Source organism: Macrotis lagotis, chromosome 1 (genome assembly GCF_037893015.1).
Source record: "Macrotis lagotis isolate mMagLag1 chromosome 1, bilby.v1.9.chrom.fasta, whole genome shotgun sequence".
NCBI lineage: Eukaryota > Metazoa > Chordata > Mammalia > Peramelemorphia > Peramelidae > Macrotis > Macrotis lagotis.
The window spans coordinates 642,942,572-642,963,482 of NC_133658.1; the positions used below are offsets into that span (position 1 = coordinate 642,942,572).

Here is a 20,911-nt window from a genome sequence, read left to right on the forward strand (position 1 = left end):
CTGAGCCCAGCTTCTCCAAAAGGCGGCGGCGGCTCGCAGGGCCGTCCTGCGGCTGGCCCCCCACAGCCCTAACATGCGACACGAATGAGGATGGCTGGCGTCGAGGCCCCTGCCTCTTTATCGGGGCGTGTTCGGGCTCAGGAAGGCCCCAGCAGGAACCATCGTTCTCTCCATTTTGAGGAAAACTGGCCCCGGCCAGGCCCAAGGAAGCGCTTTCACCCGGCCATTGGCGAGGCTCGTTCTCCGCACCCGGGGGTGCCCCGGGGGCCCGCGTCTCGGCCAGGGCCGGGCCAGGCTCTAGCTCTGCGCATGCCCAGGGAGGCCCCTCCGCGCAGGCCCGGCCCCTCCCAGCCCAGTTCCCCCGCCCGGTCCCCGGGGCCCGGCCGCTCGGCGCCGCTCGGCGGCTCCACCCTCGGCGCTCCCGGCCCCTGGGGCCGCAGCGCGTCACCCGACTCGCCGCCCGCTCCCTCCCCTTCCGTGTTTTGGTAGCGTCTGGGCCCCGCCCCCGCTGCGTTATAATTGGCCGAGAGCCCGGACGGCGGAGCCCAGAAGCCGGCCTCGATTGGCTCCCGTCGGCCGTCACTCACGTGTGTCCCCCTGGAGTTGGCTGGACGTGGGAGAGGAACGGAGAGACCTGGGAGCGGAGGGCACGGTAAGGCTGGGGGGGGGGGGTCTTTCCTCCGCGGACTCCCGAGGCCGGGTGTGGGTGGGCTCCCGCTTCTCCTCCCCCCCAGAGCGGCCCCGGCGCGCCCCCCGGACTGCCCGGGAGGGACCCCAGGGAGGGAGAGCCTTCCGCGGGCGCCGCTCCCGGGAGCCGGGCTGGAGGACGGCGCGCCCGGCCCCGCCGGGCCAGGCAGGAGGAAGCTGGGAAGCCCGGGAGCCCGCCTCCGCCGCCCCTGTGTGCCCTTCTGCTCTTCTCCTCTTCCCCGGCCTCAGTGTCCTCCTCGCTGCAATGGGGGAGCAGCGCCCGGCTCGCTCCCACAATGGGGCTCCGACAAGATGAAAGCCGCCGGGCCGCTAGGTGGCGCAGCGCGCGCCCGGAGCCCGCAGGACCGGAGTTCAAATGCGGCCCCGCACTCTTCATCCTTGCCTAGCCGTGGGCCAAAAAAGCCTGAAAAGGGATGATGGCCCCCCGCAGCAGCGGGTTTGCAAATACTCATTCTGTAGGTCTTGAGGTTTAGACAGGCTTTGCCCAGAAATAACATTCCTCGGGAGAGCTGGTTCTGTCCAAGCCGTTGCAGTTAGCCGAGCGAGCTTGAGTGCTGCGCTGGGGCTCGGGAGGAAGACGATGATGAAACAATGTATCCTAGTGTAACCACTACATGGGACCTAGGCGGGCTCGCAAGCAGAAACTGATAGCAACACCTAACAAGGGGGATAGACTGGGTTGCCCCCGTGCTCCTCCTGCCTCTGCTGGACTCTTGTCATGTTTTGACTTTCCTTTAAATTAAGAGGGGCTTGGTGTAATAGCCAATAGAACCAGAGCCAAGACCTGGGTTCAAGGGCTTCTGATAAATAGGAACTGGGTGACTCTGGACAAGTAACCTCTCTGCTGCCAGAAAACTTTCTCATTATTTTTTATTTTTAGTTTTTTAGGTTTTTTGTAAGGCCCAAGGCCGCCCAGCTAGGTAACCATTAAGTGTCTGAGGGCGGATTTGAACTCAGGTACGCCTGACTCCAGGGCCCGTGCTCTATCCACTGCGCCACCTAGCCGCCCCGCAGAAAACTTTCTTAAGGTTTTTTGGATGCCAAAATGCAATTGGATTTCCTGCACACAATGAAATTATAGGTTGGGTTAAAAAAAAAATACTGCCTCTCAGATGTGCAGCCTGTAAAGCTCTGTACAAATATAGATTTACTGTGAGTCTTTAGGTTTAGGCTAGTCGTGACTCAGCTGCTTATATTTGCTTCCCTACTTGTTAGTGGTTTCTTCTTCATATTACCTTATAATTACATGCCTGTATGAGTTGCATCTTCCAATAGCATGTTAGGTCCTTAAGAGGAGAGACTCTTCTTATAAAAGTGTCTTTTGGGGGCAGCTAGGGGGCATAGTGGATAAGAGCATGGGCCCTGGAGTCAGGCGTACCTGAGTTCAAATCCAGCCTCAGACACTTAATGGTTACCTAGCTGTGTGGCCTTGGGCAAGCCACTTAACCCCGTTTGCCTGGCAAAAAAAAAAAGTGTCTTTTGTCTAGTAGTCTTTTAAATTATTTTGCCTCAACCAGGTAGTTGAATGGATCCAGTGAGGTAAACCGTGGAAAGTACTTTAACTATAAATAAAAACATAATTCACATTTTTATAATTCCCTTTCAGCTCTGCAAAGTACATCCTCACAAACAGTGTAGAATAAGTATTATGATCCTCATTTTACAAAATGAGTAAACTGAGGTCCTGAGAAATTTAAGTGATTTGTTGAAGATCACAAGCTTGGGATTTCACATAGGTCTTTCACCTTCATGTCTAATATTCTGTTTACTATAATATGTTGCCTCTTTCTTCAGTGGTTCCCTGGGGCCCCTTCAGGGAGTTTGTGAGATCAAAACTAATTCTATAATAATATTGAGATTTTAATTCTAAGTTTTAGTTTCTAAAATAGTAAATATCAATTGATATAATACCTATAAACAAAATTCTTGGGAATGGAAATTTGTAGGAGTATAAAGGGATCCCAAGACCAGAAAGTTTGAGAACCACTGACCTAGTGCAATCCCTAGGTTTTACAGATGAGGAAACTGAGGCCCAGGAAGTCTTAATAACTTGCCTAGGGTCACACTGGCAATATGGATGAAGATTAGTTTAATATAGAAAAGCTTCATTTAGAAAGATAAGTGGGGGGGGTGGCTAGGTGGCACAGTGGATAGAGCACTGGCCCTGGAGTCAGGAGTACCTGAGTTCAAATCCAGCCTCAGACACTTAATAATTACCTAGCTGTGTGGCCTTGGGTAAGTCACTTAACCCCATTTGCCTTGCAAAAAAACCAAAAAATTAGAAAGATAAGTGGGGTTTAAGTGGAAGGGAGGTGGAGAAGTGATTTAGGTGAGGAGAACAAACCAACTTATGAAGCAAAACAGTGAGGATAAACCTGTCCTTCCCAGCACAATGATTTCCAAGAGGTAGGAATGAGAGAGTCATATATTCTGTGCGTGAAGGGGCCAAAAGACAGTACAGCAAAGATTGAGGAATGACTCTTAAAAAATTTCCTTTGACTGAAACAATGCATAAAGGAAAATAGGAGTAATAAAAATGGAAAAAGAGGTTGGAGATAGATTGAATCAGAGCCCTGGATAAATCCCTATAACATTCTTTGGGGTTTCAGGGGTTCCAATCATTGCTACCATCCTTCCCAGGAAAGTATCACAGGATCACAGATTTGGAGTTAAAAGGGACCTTAGAGATTATTGAGTCCAAGCCCCTCTAATAATTTGCTAGAGTAATCCTATTCCATTCTACCAGTGGAATCTAGTATCTAAATATCTAATATCTAAAAAGAATAATTGCTAGGTAATGTAGATGGCTTTTAGGTTTGTAAAGAAGTTTACAAATATTTTCTTCTTTCATCCTCACAACATTCCTGTGAAGTAGGTGCTATTATTTATCTGTTTTTCCAGAGGAGGAAATGGAGGCTGAGAAAAGTTTGATTGACTTGTCCAGCTTGAGCAATGGGACCAGATTGGAACTGAGGTCTTCACTCCTCCTGGCCTAGTATGCTATCCACTGTTCACTATTGAACAGACTGCCATTTTATTCCTTTTACTACAGCTTGGCAATCATGCCACCCCCTCCAAAGGCCCCCCGAAGGGAGACCCTGGTGCTACAGTGCGAATGGGGATCCTGTACTTTTGTGGCCTCAACTGTGGAGGAGTTTTGTGAACATGTCACACAGCATCTTCACCAGCACCTGCAAGGCCCTGAGGAAGATGATGAGGATGAGGTGGACCCACTTGGTGAGTGAGCAAGGGATGATGGAAGAAGATTTGTGAGAGGAGGGAGAAGACTGGCTTTGCCTTTATTTTAGTGTCCTTGGACAGACTGGGAAGATGGGGTTTAATGGGGGTGAGGAATGGGAGTATGATTTCAAAGGAGGTAGGTATTGACTTAGGAAGGTTTGGGCTTTGCCTGGCCTGGTTCTGTATCCAGGCAGGGCTGTGTCCTGGAGTGGAGGGACCTGAGCCCTCTCTTTCTTCCTTCTCAGCTGAAGAGTACTCCTGCTTGTGGCAAGAGTGTGGCTTCTGTTCCCCAGACAGCTCGGCCGACCTGGTCCGCCATGTTTATTTCCACTGTTACCACACCAAGCTGAAACAGTGGGGACTTCAGGCTCTGCAAGGCCAGGACGGACTCAGCCACTGCCTGTTGGACTTCCAAAGCCGAAATATGATCCCTGACATTCCCGACCACTTCTTGTGCCAGTGGGAGCACTGTGAGGTCAGGAGGCAGGGGCCAGGACTGGGGTGGGGTGGGGGGAGGTTGTGCTCTGCCCCTGATGGAGAGATCTCATATCCCTATGAAGTCTGTCAAGCACTTTCCTTTCTCCATTCAGAATTCGAGTATTACTTTTGTGCCCCTCTACTTGTTCCTTATCCTTAGTCTCCCCTCTCCCCCTCAACAGAGCTCCTTTGAAAATCCAGAGTGGTTTTACCGGCATGTCGAGGCCCATAGCCTGTGTTGTGAATACAAGGCAGCCAGCAAGGAGAACCATGTGGTACCATGTGGCTGGAAAGGTTAGGGATACCTCAGTTACTTATTTTGATAACCCTCCCTTTTAGAGCGGACCTCTGCCTTTATGGGTGGCAGGACTGGGGATAGTAGCCAGGTATTTCAGCTTCCCTGTTCTTTATAGTGAAAAACCTGGTTTAGGCCAGGAAGGGGCTTGGATAAAAATGGAAGGGGTGGAAAGGGTGGGTGGGGGGAACATTTTTTAGGGTTTGGGATTAGTAGGAGGGGGCTGATTTGGTGTCTTCCCCAGATTGCAACTGTACCTTCAAAGGCCGTTGTAAACTGAGAGAACATCTTCGAAGTCATACCCAGGAGAAGGTGGTGGCCTGCCCCACTTGTGGGGGGATGTTTGCCAATAACACCAAGTTCTTTGACCACATCCGACGCCAGACATCCCTGGACCGTGAGCTTGGGACAGAGGGAGTAGGGATGAGGGAAAGGGATGAGACTCGCCTGTTTAGGACAGAACTGAGCATTGGGAGATCCAGGGCCTGTCCCTGCCCTTTCTCATCGCAGTGTGACCCCACCAAGTCACTTAACCTTTTTAGGCCTTAGTTTTGTCATTTGTAAGATGAGGGTGGGGTTAACCAAATAAGTCAGTCTAGCTCAAAAAAAGAATTCTATGATTAATGCTAGAAAGTTCCCCTCCTTCTCATGGCTGGAGTTATGCTCCTCTCCCCTCATTCTTGTTTCTCTTCAGCCCCTCAGAGTTCTCCTCTCCTTTTCCCACCCCAGAACAACGATTCCAGTGTTCCCATTGCTCCAAGAGGTTTGCCACAGAGCGACTGCTGCGGGACCATATGCGCAACCATGGTTAGTGTCCCCAAGGCCCTCTCCCCAGAGTTCCTCCTGCCCTGCCCTCCCACTCTCCCCAGGGTTCCTCCTGCCCTTCCCTCCCCTCGCCTCTCACCCACATCTTCTCCCTGCAGTGAATCACTACAAGTGTCCTTTATGTGACATGACCTGTCCACTGCCCTCTTCCCTCCGAAACCACATTCGCTTCCGACACAGTGAAGACCGACCCTTTAAATGTGACTACTGTGACTACAGGTGAGAGAGGCTGTGGCTGATGGGAATGGCCAGGGTCTATCCCCAGTCTCCGCCCTGACCCCTGTTCCCTCTTCTGGCAGTTGTAAGAACTTGATTGACCTCCGGAAGCACCTTGACACCCACAGCAAGGAACCTGCTTACCACTGTGAGTTTGAAAGCTGCAACTTCAGTGCTCGCTCCCACTGCTCCATCAAGTCCCATTACCGAAAAGTGCACCAAGTGAGTTGGGCTTGAGGAGGGTGAGGATGCACGGACTGGGACTGGGGCCTGGAAATGTCCTAAGCCTTGAGGGTGGTCTGGGCTTCAGAACTAATCTGACCTTGAGCCAAGATGGAAAGGTATCCTGGATCAGAAGAATGATGCGGACAGGGACCTGGCATTCCCAGGGGAGGTGACTTCCCCTACCAATGCCCCTATCAGACTGGCACCTTTGTTGCAACTTGTAGAGTGTCCAAGGGCAGTGATGTGAACCAAAGGTGAGACAAGGTGCCAGGTCTTCCTAGCTCTTGAGAACAGCTTTCTATCCATCACCCTGTGCTCCTCGAGATGCTAGAAAGATTCAATAGGACACCATCCCCACTGGGATGGAGCTAACCATCAGTAATAAATAGCTCCTGGAGAGGTATTTAATAAATACTTGCCTTCTTGGTGCTCACCTTGGTGAGCTGTCCATGGTTAATGCAGGGCCTAGGGCAGAGCTGTTGTTCATTAGCTGATGGACTGGGAAGGTAGAATTAGTTAGTGGACGGAATCTTCAACAGCATTGACTTCACCCTCAGGGGGACTCAGAGCCCAGATACAAGTGTCATGTCTGCGACAAGTGCTTCACTCGAGGCAACAACCTCACTGTCCACCTTCGAAAGAAGCACCAGTTCAAGTGGCCCTCAGGGCATCCCCGCTTCCGGTGAGTTCTCCTGCTCAAAGAATTTGTACTTTCCATATATCTTCCTAGTAATTTCACATATGTCATTCTATTTTATCCTCATAAAATAAGGGACAAAGATAATAATAATCATAATAATCATAATCATCATAATAATGGTAGCTAAGATTGAGTTAGCACTTACTATTTATTTATTTAGGAAACTGAGCCAGCAGAGATTAAGTGACTTGTCCAGAGTCAAACTGCTAATGGCTAAGACTGAATTTGAATTCAGGTCTTTCAGACTCTAGGCCCATGGCACCACCTAGCTTCCTCAAAGATGATTTTCCTGATAATAAAATTAGGTAAATTGAGACACAGAGCAACTAAATAAATGATTTGCTACAAGAACACAGTAAGCTGAAAGTGGAGCTGGAATTAAGAATTCGATTTAATATTTAAATTCAAGCATTAGGTTTTACTAGGTATAAGGCCCTGTGTTGATTGCTATGGGGAGATACAAATACAAACTTGAATAATAGTGTTTGTTTCAGAGAGCTTATAATTTAATAGAAGGAAATAATATATATATATATATATATATATATATATATATATATCTCATTTTTTTTTGGTAAGGCAGTGGGGTTAAATTAGGTCACACAGCTAAGTAACTATTAAATGTCTAAGGATAGATTTGAACCCAGGACCTCCTGACTCCAGGGTTGGTTCTCTATTCATTGTGCCACCTAGCTGCCCCTGATATATATATATATATATATATATATATATATATATATATATATATATATATATATATATATATATATATAATTCTAATGTAAAATAGCCTATAATAAGTGGATAGAGTTGCCTAGGAGGTAGCAAGTAGTTCTTCACTGGAAATCTCCAAGTCAAGGTCCTTTCCACCTCTGAGAGTCTGATTCTGGACATGGGGGAGAGAGAGAGGTACAAATGGGTTCTATGAGGGCTCTGAGGAGGAGAATGCTCCTGCCAGGGGGAGAAAGTCAGGGAAAGGGTCCCTGTCAGGAGTAAAACCAGGCTTTGGAAGATGGGTAAGGGATCAGTGGATGGTGTGGAAAGTGTGTGGTCAGAACGTTCCAGGAATGAAGGAGTGGCCAGAAGCAGAAAAGGAAAATAGCCTGTCGGGATAGTGATTGACAGAATTGTTAAGGATGGGGAGAGTAGACAATCTGAAAAAACATTGGATCCAGGCTTTAGAGAACCTTGGATGTAAGGTCAAGAAGTTTGTACTTTCTTTTGTTGATCAGTGAAATGTCCACAGAAGGATTTTGGGCAAAGGAATGAAATGATCAGTTGTATGTTGAAAGGACTCCTCAGGCACAACAATGTGAGAAATTCAGTTACTTTAAACAGTGCTGATAATTGGAAGAAGAATTTGCTTTAGGCTACATGACCATAGACATAATGGATATAATAGAGGAGCAAATAAGGGAAAACTTCCTAACTTTTAGGGCCACCCAGAAATACAGTGGTTAGTTTCTCCACCTCACAGGAGGTAATGAAGCAAAGGTTAAATGAGAATTTGACTGTAATAACACAGGGGACTCTTTTTTAAAATATATTTTTAGTTCCAAATTCTTTCCCTCCAACCCCACATTAAGAAGGAAGGAAATACAATAACCATTGTCCTTAGGAAGTCATGTAAAACACATTTCCACATTAGCTATGTTTGGGAGAAGGGAACAATTTAAGCAAGGGGAAAAAAAAATGTTTAAATCTGCTCTCAGGAGTTCCTAAGTTCTTTCTAGAGGCCAATAAGAATTTTTCATGATAGTCTTTAGAACAATTTTGGAACATTGGATTGATCAGTATAGCTAAGTCTTTCCCAGTTGATCTTGGTTATGATATTGCTGTGACTATGTGCAGTGATCTCCTTGGGTGACCAGCTCAGGGGAAGGACTCCAGGTTCTTTGCAGCTTTGGCATTCTTCAGTCTATTGCTAGCTCTCCAGATTCATCCTCCTAATGGACTTAGACTCTCTGAAGGCAGAAACTATATTCTTGTTATTGTTATTATGATTTTTTAAAATTTAAACCAGGGCTTGATGCATCACATTGTACATAGTAAGGGCTTGATAATTGTTTGGTGAATTGCATCAAGGTTTGACCAATTAAAAGGCTACTGCCTTGACCCGTGCCTTTTCCATTGAACCTTCCACTTTTCCCACTTTGGAAAACTTGACTATAAATACTTCTCTTTCCCCTTCTCCTACCACTTGGCTGGCAAGAAAGTGGTCTTCAGAACCTTCGATCCCTCTCCTTTGTAGGAAAAATTAAGTTATCCCAGTCTTAGAGATGGAAGAGATCTTAGAGACCATTGAGGTCAACTTCCTTATTTTACAAATGAAGAAACTGAGACTGAGAGAAATTCACTGCTATGGCTGGGGTCACACAGCTAACAAGCATCTGAAGCAAGATTTGAATTCAGGTTTTACTGACTCCTTGCTCAGCACTCTTTCCAGTGGGCCAAATAATGAGTCTTTTTTCCATTTCCACTGCATTTTCTGTGAATACTTTGTCTTCCCCAACCTCCTGTCTTTGGTTATGACAGGTCCCTATTAGCTCTCTTCTTCCTTACATTATTGATGTCATTGCTCACTCAGGCCTCTCCTCCCTTTATGGGTAGGTGTATTTCATGCTCTTAATGTCTCTGTTCTTCAGGTACAAGGAGCATGAGGATGGTTACATGCGCTTGCAGCTGGTTCGATATGAGAGTGTGGAGCTGACTGAGCAGCTACTAAGGGAAAGAGAAGAGCAGGGGGGACCAGGCCCAGGGGCAGCATTGACAGAGGGCAGCTTACAAGGTATTATCTTGGAACCTGGACCTGAGGAGCCAGGACCTGAGGAGGAGGAAGAGGAGGAAGAAGAGGCAGAGATGGAGGAAAGTGAAGGGACAGTCCCTTCAGCTTCTACTTCCCAGGACTCTCCCAGCCCTGTCATTCACGTGCTGAACAGGACCAATTCCCAAGGCGAGCATGAAACTGTCTATTATGTCCTAGCCCCAGCCCCTGGAGTTCAGCCTCCTGTGCCAGGAGAGGGAGTCCCTGACCCTGATCCCCCTGATGGCATCATGGAGAAACTGCATAAGACGGCTGAGGAGCTGGGAATCTTAATTGAGTGAGGGACTGAAGGTCCTACTCCCTTCAGGGTCTGGGTGAGCCATTATTTTCCCACCCTGGATTTGAGATTGTATCTTCTTTTTTGTTTTTTGTTTTTCCCATTTTTATTTTTGCTCTTTGGCCCATTCTGGAAACATGTAGAATGCAACCTTTTGAACTGTCCTTGGTAACAAATGTGAGGGGCCACAGTGTGTGTCTGTGAGTGTGTATGTCTATGTACTATGTATCTGTCTGTGTGTTTGTGCCTGTGTATCTTCCTGCTAATCTGTCTGTTTGTGTCTGTGTCTATTTTGGTGGGAGAGAAGTCTCTTAACCCAAGTACCAAGCCTGAGAAGAAGGGGTTTCCTGGGAATGGGAGGAGGAGGTTATTCAGGGGATATTTTGGGAGATCAATGTTTGGGTCATCCTAAGGATAGGTAACATCTCTTTCAACCATGATTGCAGAACACTCCGTGATTTAGAGCAGTCTCACCAGGAAGCTGACTCATGGACCATTTGGCAACAGTTCTGGAAGTCTCCCCAGGATATGGGTCCTTGTTGGGTAGAGTGTCTGGGGGTGAAGGGGCATTTCAAACTAAACTCCAAACCTCAAGCCTGTTGAACATACAAAGTGTTCTGAAAGGGACACCAAACCATCGTTTTGTGGGACTATGATCACAAGTGTCTCAAAGCCATTTCCCATTCCTGTTCTCCAAAGGCTTTGCCCTGGTCTCCATATTCCCATCCCCAAAGGTGGGTTACCCTCAGGTACAAGGTTGGGGGAGGCATTGATGAGGGAAACTGTATATCAATCATTATGATGGTATGATGACTTTTCTTATTGGCAATAAATACTTTATGCCCATGTCATGTTTCTCACTAATGCTCTCCTTGTCCCTCCGCTTACCCATCCCAGTTTGAAGGGTTGGCTCAGGTGCCTGCCTCTTTAGTATCACCGTTCCCACTTCTGGTGTGGACTTTTCCACTGACAGGACAACTAGAGTGTTTGAGGGGAGGAACTCAGAAAGAGAGGAGAGTTGACAATGATGTTCCAGGTACCAGGGTAGGGTACCTGTCTTTCTAACCATGACCACACCTTCTAGGATAAGTTGTTACTAAGAGCTCTTGATCTAAAGGTCTTATTGGAAAACATTCCTATTTTTTTGCCTTGCCTGGCAGGTGAAATACTGAGATGTTCCTCCCCTTAACTACTACACTCTTAGTTGGTCAAACTGATATAACATGACCTAAGCAGAATGGACTTAGGGGCTGCAGGAAGAGAGGTCTGGGTCTTGTGGAGATAGTGCTCCCATAGGCCTGCAGTTTTAGGTCAAAGAAGCATTGTCCTGGGTTTGGGTCTAGGATGGTAGGAATTATTGTTCTTAAATCAAATGTAAAGAAAGACCACACATAAGGACCGAGCAGTGGGGAAGCTGTGTATAGGCATCCTGGATTGGATTCTCTCCCCCAACTTGTTTGTCCTTAAGATTTGGCCTTCCCTACCATGTGAATGCACACTCAACAGCTAAAGGGTGAAGCTGGGATAGTGAGAATTCAGGGTGTAGCCAGAACCCTTCTAGCAGGCATGTGGGGGGCAGGGCCAGGGCACACCCTAGCAACTAGACTGGCAGCTTTTAGACTGCTAGACTGAGCCACTTCTGGAACCTGCCTTCAGATGTGGAGGGACTCAGCTCTGGTAAGAACTGCATTCAACCTGGACCAGTGTAGTCAGGTATGGATTACTGTGCAGAACGGGATGGAGAACCTGAACTACTTCCAAAAATCTCATTGACTGGTGAGAAGGGTCTTCGTTCCTCTCCTGCCTCTTCCCCATTCTAATGCTAAAACAAGGAGCTGGCTCTTAGAAGCCAGCCCCAAAACTCTTGTCCTTTTTGTATTCTGATGGTGAGAGGTGATTCAGCAATGTCATCACTAAGAATGCATGTACATGTAAGCACACAAATTGTTCCCTTGCATTCTCAATCTATTGAATAAACAGACTACTGAATATTATTCACCTGGTCTCGTGAATATCTTGATTGGTTGACAGCAGGACATTTTTGGTGGGATTAGGAGTGAGGGAAAATGCATAATGAGTTTGAGAGTTGTCTAATTTTGAAATTTTTGCATAATGTTTAATAACTTCTACACTAGAATTCAAAACCATAATGAGAATTTCTTCCCTGGTGGACCTTGTGAAACTGTTTGATGGGGTTAGCTGTCTGCAAGTGTATATGGATCAAAGGGATTTTGATGGGACTATTCATCACCCTGGAGGGCAAATCAATATTAAGTTCCCCTGATGGTAAATGGTCAATTGACACCCTTTGTAAGGCCACAAGTGTCAGCTGGTATACCCACACAACCCCAACTTATAGGCACACTTTTTCACAAATCTAAGAGTGGAAGGAGTGGACCTGAAAGAAGATAAATGAGAAGATAGGGATTCAAGCTAAAGGGCAAGATGGAGAAAGACTAGAGGGGAAAAAAATTTATCCATATCCTTTGGCTGATAGATGCTGTTGCTTCCTACCCAATTTGGATCTCTTTCCAGTTAATCAACAAATATTTTTTGAACTACTGAATAATCACTTTTTTTGTGCTAATAACCTTTTTTTTAAAGAAAGATTTTATTTATATTGGGTTTTACAATTTTTCCCCCATTCTTGCTTCCCTCCCCCCACCTCCCCAAAAGACATTCTGTTAGTGTTTACATTGGTTCCATGTTATACACTGATCTCAGTTGAATGTGATGACAGAGAAATTGTATTCTTAAAGAAAGAAGAAAAATATATGAGAGTAAAATTACATAATAATGCTTTTTTTTCTAATTTGATGGTAATAGTCTTTGGTCTTTGTTCAAAGTCCATAATTCTTTCTCTGGATACAGATGGTATTCTCCATTGCAGATAGCCCAAAATTGTCCCTGGTTGTTGCACTGAAGGGATGAGCAAGTCCATCAGGGTTGATCATCACCCCCATGTTGTTAGGATGTACAATGTTTTTCTTGTTTTGCTCATCTCCCTCAGCATCAGTTCATGCAAATCTTTCCAGGCTTCCCTGAATTTCCATCCCTCTGGTTTCTAATAGAACAATAGTGTTCCATGACATACATATACCACAGTTTGTTAAGCCCTTCCCCAGTTGAAGGACATCCATTTAATTTCCAATTTTTTGCCATCACAAACAGTTGCCCTAATAACCTTAAGACAATAGGTGTCTCAGGAAGTAATTAGCTTCTTTTTGGTCAATTCTGATTTTCAGTTATTTTCTTTGACTGGGTTTTATACCTCTTGTTCCAAGCTATTATTTCTCTTTTCATATCCTCCTTACTAATTTTTTTCTTCTGTTCTCAGTTTTTGAAGAGATCAACCTCTTTAACTTCCCAGCATTACACTGCTAAGTAAGTGTCTGTGGCTGATTTGAACTCATACCCTCTTGACTCCTGGACCAGTGCCCTGTCCTCTGTGACACCTAGCTGCCCCTACCATTCTCATTAGAATTCATTTTTCCAGATCTTTTTTTTTTAAGGTTTTTGTTAGGCAATGGGGTTAAGTGGCTTGCCCAAGGCCACACAGCTAGGTAATTATTAAGTGTCTGAGGCCGGATTTGAACTCAGGTACTCCTGACTCCAGGGCCAGTGCTCTATCCACTGTACCACCTAGCTGCCCCCTCCAGATCTTTTTTAAAAAACTTTTACTCTTTTAGGAACTCTGATTGGACTTGTTTCAAGTTAGATATTTCTTGAAGTTTTTCTTTTATATATTTTTAAGTCATTTTCTTCTGGCTCTGTGTTTTTGAGCTTCTCTGTTGCCATAATAGCTGTTTATGGAGGAGTCTTTTTTTTATTGTTTGCTCATCATTTGAAAACCTGCTCCTGGCTTTGAACTTCATATTGGGACTGGCTCTGTACACTATTTGAGGTGATGTCCTGAGCTTCTATCCTCTGACATCCTTTTGTTGTTTTCAAAGCTCAGATAGAAGGCGGACCTATAAGCTTTCAGTGCTCCTGAAGTGATTTGATTCAAGCCAAAGTCTGCTCACTGTCTTTATGGTCTGAGCTTCCAGTTTCCTGACCCAGGTTTGGGTTTGTTGACTCATCTCTGATTGGGAGTTTCAACCGTCACTGAACTCAGCCACTGTTAGTCCACTGGGAGGCTCTGCTGATTCCAAGTGATTGAGCTACAAGTTCCTCTTTGGTCTAAGATACCTGCTCTGGTTAATCTACAGGGGAAGTGGGCTGAAAGTCAGTTGAATTCCTGCTCTGCTCCTAGGATCAGAGCCACACAGTTATAATTTGGAGAGCAATCTAGAATTATGCTTAAAATGTTATTATACTATCTCTACCCTTTGACCCAGCAATACCATTACTAGGTCTATTTCCACAGATGGTTAGGGAAAAAGGAAGAACCTATGTGTTCTAAAATATTTATAAGTACACAGATAGAGCCCCACACTTCAACCTTTTCTCTATCCTGGATATGAGTGATAGGTTGGCAGCCTATCCTAGGCTAGTTCAGGAGTCCTCTGAGATGTCTTTGCCCCAGTTCTACCTGCTATGGTTTTAGTCCTCTTCAGCCCATGGGTACTGAACTGCTCCCTGAGCTGCATGTTTCTTGGTCAGACCCACCCCAGTGTTCAAAGACCTTTCTGTCTCCCTAAGCCACCTGGGTTGGAAAAATGACCCATTGTGACTTCTTGACTTTTACCAATCAGAATTCTTTTACCAATCAGAATTTTTTTAGATCTTTCTTGAGGAGGTTTAGTGTGAAGCTAGACTGAACAGATTTCTCTTATTCCTCCATCTTGACTCCTATTCTAATCCTATAAAACTGGGAGGAAACCAGTACTAGGACTGGTGTTTTATAGGAAAGGTGAGGAGACTGGTGAATAGTTATTGTCTTCACTAAACAGTATTCTTTGTCATGAGGGTGGCACCCCTGAACATGTCTGGAAATCTAATCTTCTACCAGCTTCAAGACAAAAAAGAAGTATGAGAATAAGGGGTGTAATAAAGACTTAGGAAAAAACTAGAAGGATTGCACATTCAAGGAGGAGGATGTGATCATAGAATAGTTTTTGACTCCAGTGGCTCCCAGTTTTCTCAAGGTTAAAACAAAAACAGTTTGGCATTTAATGCTCTTCACAACCTGATTCCAATCTAATTTCACTTTCATATTATAGCCAAACTGACCTACCTGGTGACATGCTATCTCCCACCATTTTCCCTTGCCCTCTCTTGCTTGGAATACATTGACTCCTTACAACCACTTAGAATCCTTAAATTCGTCCAAAGATCAACTCAAATGCCACATCCTACATGAGACTTTTCTGGATTCTCCAACACACATAATGATCCCCCATTTACTCTGTATTTACTTGTGTGTGCACGCACGCACACACACACACATATACATGTATATTTTGGAATTACTTTTAAATGTATATTTTGTTTCTCCCCCTCTTCTCCTGCCCCCCCACCCACCCATGGAAACTCCTTGAGGATAGAGTCAGTTTCATTTTTGTTTTTGAATTCTCAGTGCTTAGGGTGGTGATTAATCCATAATCAATTGCTTAATGAATATTTGTTGAATGAATCACTCATATTTATATTGCACTTTAAGTTTTGAAAAAAAAAAAGGTGGCAAAGCTTTCATCACAATAACCCTGTGAGGTGAGTGACCCAACTGTTATAAAAATGAGGAAGTAAACCGAGAGTCGGGGAGCTTAAATGAATTGCTCCAGGATTACAGTGAGCAAGGGACTTAGCTAGAATTCAAATCCAGTTCTCTCCTGTCAACCAGATAAACATCCTTTTCTATTCAATACTGCTTCTTTGGCACAGAAGAATATAAGACTCCTGAGGGAGGGGGTTGTTTTCTTGCTTTGAATTTCTGACACCAAACACATAGTGGGTGTTTAATAAATACTTTTTGATTGACAGGATGCATTCTTTCTGGGAAATAGAAGATCTTAGACATTTTATAACTCTGAACTACAGACTTACCTTGTCTGGTTCTAGACCATCAAAGTAAAGCAAATATGGCAATGAAGCAATTCACAGGGATTTTGGGATTTTCCAATGAATTTAAAAGTTATGTAGTCTATTAAGTATGCAATAGTATTGTGTCAAAAAATGTATATACCTTAAATTTTTTTAGAAAGATTTTATTTATTTTGAGTTTTACAGTTCCCCCCCCATTCTTGCTTCCCTTCCCCCACCCCACACAGAAGGCATTCTGTTAGTTTTTACATTGTTTCCATGGTATACACTGATCTCAGTTGAATGTGATGGCAGAGAAATCATATCCTTAAGGAAGAAAAATAAAGTATAAGAGATAGCAAAATTACATAAAATTACATACAAAATTACATACATTTTTTCCTAAATTGAAGGTAATAGTCTTTGGTCTTTGTTCAAACTCCACAATTCTTTCTTTGGATACAGATGGTATTCTCCATTGCAGAGAGCCCAAAATTGTCCCTGGTTGTTGCACTGATAGGATGAGCAAGTCCATCAAGGTTGATCATCACCCCCATGTTGCTGTTAGGGTGTACAATGTTTTTCTGGTTCTGCTCATCTTGCTCAGTGTCAATTCATGCAAATCCTTCTAGGTTTCCCTGAATTCCCATTCCTCCTGGTTTCTAATAGAACAATAGTGTTCCACGACATACATATACCACAGTTTGTTAAGCCATTCCCCAATTAAAGGACATTCACTTAATTTCCAGTTCTTTGCCACCACAAACAAGGCCGCTATGAATATTTTTATATAAGTGATGGTTTTTCCCTTTTTTATAATCTCTTCAGGGTATAGACCCAGTAGTGGTTATATACCTTAATTTAAAAAAAAATACTGCATTGCTAAAAAAATACAACTGAACCTTCATCATGAGATAATCTTTTTTTTAGCTTTTACACAGACAAAACCATTGTAACCAAGATAAAAAGAAATGTAGGAAATTGGGAAACAATTTTTGTAACTAGTATTTCTGACAAAGGACTCATTTCTAAACTATACAGAGAACTGAGTCAAATTTTCAAAAAAAAAAAAAAAACCAAGCCATTCCCCAATTGACAAATGGTCAAAGGATATGCAAAGACAATTTACAGCTGAGGAAATCAAAGCGATTCATAGTCATATGAAAAATTGCTCCAAATCATTAGTTATTATAGAAATGCAAATTAAAGCATTTCTGAAATATCACCTCACACCTCTCAGACTGGTCAAATGACTATAAAGGACACTGATCAGTGTTGGATGTGGGAAATCTGGGACATTAATACATTGTTGGTGGAGCTGTGAACTCATCCTACCTTTCTGAAGAGCAATTTGGAATTATGCCCAAAGGGCAACAAAAATGTGCATACACTTTGATCCAATAATACCACTACTGGCTCTATAACCTGAAGAGATTATGAAAAAGGGTAAAACCATCACTTATATAGGTTCCTTCAATTTCTAAACACAATATCTGTAAAGCACAAAAAAGTGAAGTGCAATAAAATGAGGTATATGTGTTTCTAATCTCTTTCCTTTATAGGAAAAGGAATTGGACCTGCAATTCTACTTATATGGAACTTCTGGATGTGGAAAGTCCCTCTACCAATGCAAGTCTACAATGCAGTCTCTACAACTTTCAGCATTTAAAAACTTACCTAGAACATTGAGAAATTCCATGCCTTGCCTGGGGTCACACAGTTGGTATGAGATAGAGGTAGAACCTAATTTAATTCTCCTTACTTCTAAGACTTAACTTTGTCCACTATGGCACTATACCTCTGTAACAATTAAGTTTTAAAATCTTTTATTTCCAGGGGCGGCTAGGTGGCACAGTGGATAGAGTACTGACCTTGGAGTCAGGAGTACCTGAGTTCAAATCCGACCTAGCTGTGTGGCCTTGGGCAAGCCACTTAACACCATTGCCTTGCAAAAATCTAAAAAAGAAAATGAAGGGCAGACTAAATGGGATTTTATCAATAGGAATTTGAAAAAAATATTATAACTGATGAGAGGATCATAATGTGTAGCTATGTCAATTTATATGAAATCTCATTGGTTACTAGACTCAGTTTTATGGCCTTTGAACTTTCTTTATAAATACACCTGGCAAACATTGTATCAAGGTAGACATCTTTAATTATGTCTTCCACCTATAGGTTTCTATTTAAATCCTAGAGAATAAGATTTCATGTATAACCTAAATTTTTGTTTTTCATTTTTAGCCCAAATTAATTAGGTTGACACTTCTCACATCTGTTATGGATAATAAATATTATTACAACATAGAATCTCCAGTATATTATATGTTTGATCTCCAGTAGATTATAAAAGGACAGATATATGGGTACAAATGGAAAATATGATCACAAATGGTAGAAAATCTCCCCTTCCTTGATGATTTTCTTGAATGTCAAATGACAGAGGTCCTAAGTGGACAAAGAAGGAAGATCAGAATACAGAGGTAGATATAGAAAAGCATAAGGATGGTGAGAATTTTTCCCAAACCCCAAATCAGGACAAACTATCTCTTGGTCAAGAAATACTGGGTAATCCCAGATATAGTTTCAAATAATGGGATATAATGATTTATGTCCTCAAAAAACTTACAATCCAGGTCAAGACTACAGTAGTAAAAGGATTGATATCCACTGAATGGTGTACACAATGAGGTCTGTAGGTTGACACAAGACAGACAGTGGAAAAGTTATTTTCAGTTGGTATACTTCTGTCCAAGACCCATTCCTTGATCTTTTCCTTCCCATTTCAGTGCTTAACTCACACTTGCCTGGTTGGATTTTAATGATCTTCCCTTTCCTAATAAAAAGAACAATGGGTTAGGAATGAGAAGATCTGGATTTAAAAATCTGTTTTGCTCTTCACTTTTATGTGACCTCTCAGGATCTCAACTTCCTAATCTATAAAATAAGAGAGATAAAGTTGAAAGCATCTAACACCCTTTCCAGTTCTATTTTCTATGATCTCTCCAGATATCTGTGTAGGCTAAGTTCTGCTCCTTTGGATTCCAAGGGTGTGTGCATGTGTGAGGAGGGGTGGGCAGAACATTCTTCAGCAATTTTTCTGTACATCAGTCCTCAGATCTCATGCTGCTCAATTGCTTTGCACACAGTAAGCTTTCAATTAAATTTGGCTGAATTAAAATTTAATTGAATTATTAAATGAGAAAAGCCATCACTGGACTGGGTGATCCTGCCTCTTCTATACTTCTTCCTATTTAGTGCCATGCAGGAGTCTCTGTCCAGGGCCAGATGGAAAAGGGTCAGATGGGATTGACCTCCCACTGGTCTTCCTTCTGCTTTATTATTCCATCAGGACCTCACCCCTTCCAAGGCAGTCTTCTTAACCATTATCTCCCCAAGCCCCCAGGCTAAGCCTGCTGCTTTTCCCGCTGTCAGATCTGTGAATGGATATGCCCTGCTGGTGAGGATCCATTAGGAAAAGAGAAGGAGGGTGGACAGTGGGGGGTTATTCTCTGGGTAGGTGTTAGGGAAATGACCAATCAGAATTCTAGCTTTGTCCTGGAGATAGATTTTTATCTATTCTTTAATCTCTCTATTGGGGAGTGACAGAGTAGACACCTTTCCTTATTCCCATAGTTGAATTTCTGAAAAGCAGAGCAAAGTTGTATATGGCACTGGAGAGTCAGGAAAAACTTGAGTTCAAATCCTATCTTAGATATTCATTAGTTGTATTACCCTGGGCTAGTGACATATCTTTTTTTGTCTAAGTTTCCTTATCTGTAAAAAAAAAAAAGAACCCCTAAATTCTATGCCAGTTCTAAAATGAAAGTTCTATAAGACCCTCGGATGGTATAAGTCCTGCTCTTTTTTCTCCCTTCCCTATAACCAAGGACCAGGAAGGTGGGGATGCTAGATACAGTTGAAGCTAAACATGCAGCTTTGGGAACAAATGGAAGGTAAGATTGTAGACCATATCTGTAGTTGGAGAGAGGAGGAAAAACATCACAGTGTCTTTGAAGATGACTAGCTGTTTTCCTGGAAAAAAAGTTGTCACTCTCCTTTCCCGCTCCCTATCATCTGCCTCAGTAAAACAACCATTATGACTCTTCTGATTTTCCTGCTTAATTGTTTATTGTCCATTTGGGAGGCAGGAGGGCAGTTTCAAATGGTTTCCTTTCCATCTTTTCCTCACTTTTTTTTTCTGGTTGCACTTCCCTTTGGAAACAGCAGGGGGTATAGAAGAGACAAGAACACTCAGCAACCTAAGAAATAATGAGGGGAGGGAGAGTGAAGATCCAGAGCTGGGGCTCAGATGGCCTTAGGTGTCCCCATTCCAGCTCCCACAGGACCCCACTTGCCTCCTCCCTGCACAGCCCCATAAATCTGCTCAGCAGCTGTCTCTCTTCCATAAATCCCCAGTCCACACCCTTTCTGTAGATTAGCTCTAGGAGCTGAGCTGAGACAAGGACATTTCTGTCTCTGTCTCCATTCTGCAACCTTCAGACTGTTCAAGTTGGGGACACTTTCTAGCCTGGAGATTCTGAGGAGGAAAGATTGAGGGAGGATTCCTTTCAGGTGGAAAAGGAGTAATTTTAAAATTTCTGTCATTTGTAAATGACAAAAGCCCAATTAAAATGTACTCAATGAATCAGTGATGGAGAGAATGAAAGAAGGAATGCATGAATGTTTTAATTAACATATAGGCCGGGAAGGGGTGGCTAGGTGGCTCAGTGGACATAGTACTGACCCTGGAGTCAGGAGTACCTGAGTTCAAATCCGGCCTCAGACACCTAATAATTACCTAGCTGTGTGGCCTTGGGCAAGCCACTTAGCCCTCATTGCCTTGCAAAAACCTAAAAAAAAGAAAAAGAAAAAGAAATGAGGAGTATAACTTGGGGAACAGAGAATATCTTAGGGTAATGGGTTTCCCCTTTTAGAAAATGGAGGTTATGTGAAATGGGGTAGTCTGTCCTAGGGAAAAGGAGGGCATATTCCTAGAGGAATTTCTTGCAGACTGGGGAGTATTTCCTAAGGAATTATAAAGGGGGTTCTGTCCTTAGAGAATAAAGAGTTGTTCTGGGAAATGGGGAGGAGTATGTCACTTTAAAAAAAGTAAAGGATTTATTTTAGGGAATGAATATTCTAGGGGACAGGTATGTA

The 20,911-nt window shown here is 43.5% G+C and overlaps 1 protein-coding gene across 2 annotated transcripts; it reads left to right on the forward strand.

Moving 5' to 3' along the window:
* The first annotated feature begins 581 nt into the window (after positions 1-581).
* On the forward strand, positions 582-11,781 carry HINFP (histone H4 transcription factor). Of its 2 annotated transcripts, XM_074215237.1 has the most exons (11): positions 582-652; positions 3,761-3,945; positions 4,194-4,423; positions 4,608-4,719; positions 4,965-5,117; positions 5,450-5,527; positions 5,644-5,764; positions 5,845-5,983; positions 6,544-6,668; positions 9,332-9,824; positions 10,234-11,781. In XM_074215237.1, the coding sequence occupies exons 2-10, from the start codon at positions 3,771-3,773 to the stop codon at positions 9,789-9,791; spliced, it is 1,593 nt and encodes a 530-aa protein (XP_074071338.1). In that variant the 5' UTR covers positions 582-652; positions 3,761-3,770; the 3' UTR covers positions 9,792-9,824; positions 10,234-11,781. The 2 variants fall into 2 exon arrangements, with proteins under 2 accessions (XP_074071338.1, XP_074071337.1); XM_074215236.1 differs by having other exon boundaries at positions 9,332-11,781.
* The last annotated feature ends 9,130 nt before the right edge of the window (positions 11,782-20,911 follow it).